This window comes from Dendrobates tinctorius, unplaced genomic scaffold, assembly GCF_039654945.1.
Source record: "Dendrobates tinctorius isolate UK_male_01 unplaced genomic scaffold, ASM3965494v1 ptg000011l, whole genome shotgun sequence".
In the NCBI taxonomy this organism is placed as follows: Eukaryota; Metazoa; Chordata; class Amphibia; order Anura; family Dendrobatidae; genus Dendrobates; species Dendrobates tinctorius.
The window spans coordinates 93528365-93533194 of record NW_027361679.1 but is presented as its reverse complement, the minus strand read 5'-3'; the positions used below and the strand labels follow the sequence as shown (position 1 = coordinate 93533194).

Genomic DNA, 4830 nt, shown 5'->3' with positions numbered 1-4830 from the left:
AATGTTCTTAGATACATGTGAAAGCTAAATTCCTGCAGGGAAAAATTGTACCTTCCATGCATCACTTCACAAGCACCTCACAGACCACCACAACCCTGATATTCTGTACTGATGAGGGGCATCCACCATAAAACGGTGCTGTCTTTAGACAGGTGTCTCTGATTTGAATGCTTTTTTCAATTATGGACATGCATTATAACTAGTTGCCTATAGGTGGCACTAGAGGGTTAGTTTTATTATTGGAGAACCATTGTGCTTTTTTTTTTCTGGATACAGCTTAGACAACACTGAAAATAAAGTTAATGCCACATGCAGAGTTGCATGCATACAAGTATCATTTTTAACCTCAAATGTGTGCCCCATATCTAGTTAAAAAAATCGAGCCTTAACACAGATCGTCCCAGAGGACAAAGAATCACTAGCTTGGTTCCTAAATAGCAGTTTTTTTATGTCTACATGAGCTTCACATGCATTTAATACATAGTGAAACATGTTACTGCATGTCCCACCGTCTGGAAACCATCATGTAATCAGGGATTTTTACTTGTACATTGCTCTAATGTGCTTCCATTTTGCTTGGGCAGAGTAAGTGTAGATCGAGTTTCTATTATTGTAGGCTTCAAACCTAATTATAGGTTTCATGTTTAGGAGTTTAGAGATAATTACAGGCACTCCAAAGAAAACACGTAACCAACCACACACTGTACAATAGGTATATATCCGAACACACACAGTGCAGACGGTATAGAAGAAATACAAACTACACAAATCAGTATATGATGATACATACATACACAGACACCACAGTAATGTAGACCAAAGAGAAAAACAAGCAAATGCATCGCAAGTTTCATGCTGAACATACAATTGCCCTTCCATCAAGAACAAAAAATTCACCAAACTATCATTTACACCATACTTTATTGTACATAAGAACACTAAAGTACTGGATATACTGGAATGTGTAGTACAAAAAAAAAGGTTAAAAACATTGTTCCCAGTATAACATAAATATAGCAAGTAAAATCAAACACTTCAAACAAAACAATTTCTGTAAAATGTTACATTTACATTATTTTACAATCTGGTGTGCAAGCGTGGCACACCTAGTCACTACTCCAATGGAGTAGCTTGCAATATCAGAAACCCTCTGGCAAGAAAGAGGTTAGAAGAAACACAGAGGAATGCCCCCTCTTCTCCCTGCTCAAGACCTTGTAAACAATTAAGGCAGTAAATATGCAACCAGCACTAATTGCACTTGGTATATTCAGAGGAAACCAAGTTTGTCTAGAACATGTTTTATGAATAAACTTCTATGTGGTGTAAACGTGGGTCCTGGAGGAGGGGAAAATGCCCCCACGACTATACCCTTCAGAATTAACTCTGCTTCGCTCAGGCACTCCGGATCCATATCTGTCCTGCATGTATAAAACTACAAATGATCTCCTAAAAATAAGTCCTTTTCTACAATGTAAACTGAAGCATGTTTTAACCACTGACAGTTATCTGAGCTTTGCCTCCAGAAAGGAACCAGCTTCACAATGTCACTGCCTCTTGGACAATGGCTATCTATGGTGTTACAACAAACAAGACAATAGTCTTTGGTTGGGCCAATGATTCCTCTTCTGGAATGAAGTTTATCAGTAGGCATAACAAGAGAAACTGGACACAAGCCAAGCTTTAATAAGCTTGGACTTGCTGAGGAAGAAGCTGGCAACCACTGTTGACATGACTCATGACCTTCTGCTTCAGCTGGGCCACCTGTTCCCTCAGCAGGTTCGCAGTAGATGCCAACTCTGTATTTTGAGTTTTAAGGCTTTTTACTTTATCCTCCAGTCTAGAGATCCTCTCTAATTTCCTCTTCCTGCATTTAGAAGCTGCTATTCTGTTTCTTAGCCTCTTTCTCTCAGCCTTGATTCTTTCCTGATTGTCCATATCAATTGGAGACATTGGTGGACTGTCTCCAAAACTTGCTACTTCTGGCACAATTTGAGGTTCATCTTTCAGAATGTGTAATCTAGTTGGTGGTGCCACAGACTGCTGTGACAAGCTTGATGGTGGAGGTGGAAATGGTACAGTTTCCGTGCTGTAGTTTACAGTGGTGCCCATTGATCCACTAGAGTAGCTACTGAGATTGGCATACACAGGGGCATCACCGGGTGGGGGAGGCTGCAGATTGGCTCCAGCAGGTACAGAGCTCAAATCCACTGCATTTGGCATCCCAACTTGGTTTTGTTTATGAAGATCTTCCAGAGCTTTCACAAATCCTTCGGCAAACTCCTGCTCTTCGCTGGCCACCTTTGGGTAGATGAATTGGCTGCTGGTCGGTGTGGTAGTGACCAGGCCATTGGACTGAATTATGAGCCTCTCAAGTTCTGGAGAAGCTAGTTTCAGGAGTCCCAGATCAGGGGAGGTGAGCAGGCCATCAGAATCACGAAGAGGCTTAAGGCTGTTTGCTACCTGCTCAGTCAGGTTGAGGTTCAGGTCTTTCTTCATCATGGTGGCTGCAGTGTAGAAGCTGGAAAACTGATGTAAATTCAACACCTCATCATGGTAGAAGGGTATTTCCATTATACCATAGGACAGTCTTAGGAAGAACAGTGTGGGGTTCAGCTACTTATACCCCATCCGACCTCAGTGGGTACAAGCTTAAAGGAAAAAAGAGTCTTCTGTAGGCGTGCCTGAACTCCAAGTGGAAGTTTCCTGGGAATTTGCTCCTTTGTTCTTGGAGTGTTAGTTCCCCTTTAAGAGGCAGTCAGCTTTTGTCTACACCACGGGACAGGCGGTGCCCACAGATCAGTTCCGCCAGAGTCTTTACTAGGCGGCACCCAGAGATCAGCTGTAATAGGGTCTTTAACAGGTACCACCAAGAGCCAGGAGGTGTTCAGAGATCAGCTCTGCCAGGTCCTATACCGGGTGGCAGCACGGTACAGGCGATGCCCACAGAACAGCTCTGCCAGGTCCTATACCGGGTGGCAGCACGGTACAGGCGATGCCCAAAGATCAGCTCTGCCAGGTCCTATACCGGGTGGCAGCACGGTACAGGCGATGCCCAAAGATCAGCTCTGCCAGGTCCTATACCGGGTGGCAGCACGGTACAGGCGATGCCCACAGAACAGCTCTGCCAGGTCCTATACCGGGTGGCAGCACGGTACAGGCGATGCCCACAGAACAGCTCTGCCAGGTCCTATACCGGGTGGCAGCACGGTACAGGCGATGCCCACAGATCAGCTCTGCCAGGTCCTTTTCCAGGTGGCAGCACGGTACAGGCGATGCCCACAGATCAGCTTTACCAAAGTCTTTTCCTGGTGGCAGCACGGTACAGGCGATGCCCACAGATCAGCTCTACCAAAGTCTTTTCCTGGTGGCAGCACGGTACAGGCGATGCCCACAGATCAGCTCTACCAAAGTCTTTTCCTGGTGGCAGCACGGTACAGGCGATGCCCACAGATCAGCTCTGCCAGGTCCTTTTCCAGGTGGCAGCACGGTACAGGCGATGCCCACAGATCAGCTGTCAGGTCCTTTTCCAGGTGGCACCACGGGATAGTCGGTGCCCACAGACCAGCTCTGCCAGGATGATTACCGGGTAATTCTAGGAGTGAGCAATCCTTCCAGCCCGTCGTCCCCTTGGAGCGCCACTTCCGTAGTAATGCTGAGAAGTGCAGCACCCAGCGAGCGATTATTAAGCCGCGGCGCCGCCGCCCGTACTTCCTTATATAATGTTCCCGCGGACATTATGTCACTTCGCTGTCTCCTGATTGGTCCGATATGACGTTAGCCGTTCCCTGATTGAGCTTGTGGGCGGGCTGAACCGTGTAGTGATGCACCCTGGGCTGATGTCATTGGTTAACTAATTATCCGCTGAGAGCTCCGCTCGTCCAATACGAAGTCGCCTTCGCGTCACGTGTCGCTGACGTCTCGCTTCGCTAAGCGCTCCCTGAGCCCAGAGACGTCACGGGTTATTTTTAGACACGTGGACAGGGAGTGGCGCTCGTCAGAGCGGGGACAAGTGAGTGGCTTCCTTTGTGTATGGACATATGTAGAGGGAAGACGCGCCTCTTCTCCTCAGGCAAGTCACTTCACCGTGGTAATTGACAGTATAGAAGTTCCGTTCTCTTCCAATTCTTCAGGCCTTTATGGGAAGCTGTGGCCTGTAATTGGCTTACATTGAGCAGCACAAGACGTCGGAGGGCACACTGCTAAAATCACCTGACCGCTGCAGCAGATCACCGTCTGCAGCAGTCTGATGGAACAGTGACATCCATTCCTGCACTGGGTGCAAGTGGGTGTCAGTAGGTGGATGTGATTCAACTTGTGACTTTTTTTTACATATACTGTCAACCGGGTAATGGTTTCATTTCTCCTGACAACCCCTTTAAGTAAATGAATTTGAGCATTTACCATTATGCAACAGGGTTGTTTCCATTCAGTAATTGTTGGTCCTTGGCTGCAGGTAAAGAAACAAAGTGCGCTCCCGGTGTCCGGCATTGATTGTGGTGCTCACAGCAACAATGAAGAACCAGTTATGGTGCTGTCACAATGCGTTCTGTGTCCCCGTCGGGGCACCTGTCAGAAATCCCCAGCAAAGTGGGGTCTGCCGATGGGGCCATAGACTGTAATGGTGACAGCAGAGCGAGCGTGAGCTCTGCCATGCACTTTTTTCAGAGCGTACACCGACAGGATGCGGACACTCAGCCGTAGCAGCATGAGCGTACCCAGGATCAAAACTAGGGGCAAGCCATGGTCGCCAACCCAGCACCTGTATACATCACCAGGCAGCCCAGAACCTGTATACATCACCAGGCAGCCCAGAACCTGTATACGTCACCA

General features: G+C 47.3%; 1 protein-coding gene across 1 annotated transcript; it reads right to left on the bottom strand.

Annotated features, from left to right (window-relative positions):
* Nucleotides 1–902: 902 nt before the first annotated feature.
* Nucleotides 903–3698, bottom strand: JUND (JunD proto-oncogene, AP-1 transcription factor subunit). The gene has a single exon (XM_073544842.1). The coding sequence runs from the start codon at nt 2569–2571 to the stop codon at nt 1681–1683; it is 891 nt and encodes a 296-aa protein (XP_073400943.1). The 5' UTR covers nt 2572–3698; the 3' UTR covers nt 903–1680.
* Nucleotides 3699–4830: the final 1132 nt, after the last annotated feature.

Coding starts and splice junctions, on each gene's coding strand:
- JUND (XM_073544842.1), bottom strand. CDS start 2,571: ATGGAAATACCCTTCTACCATGATGAGGTGTTGAATTTACATCAGTTT.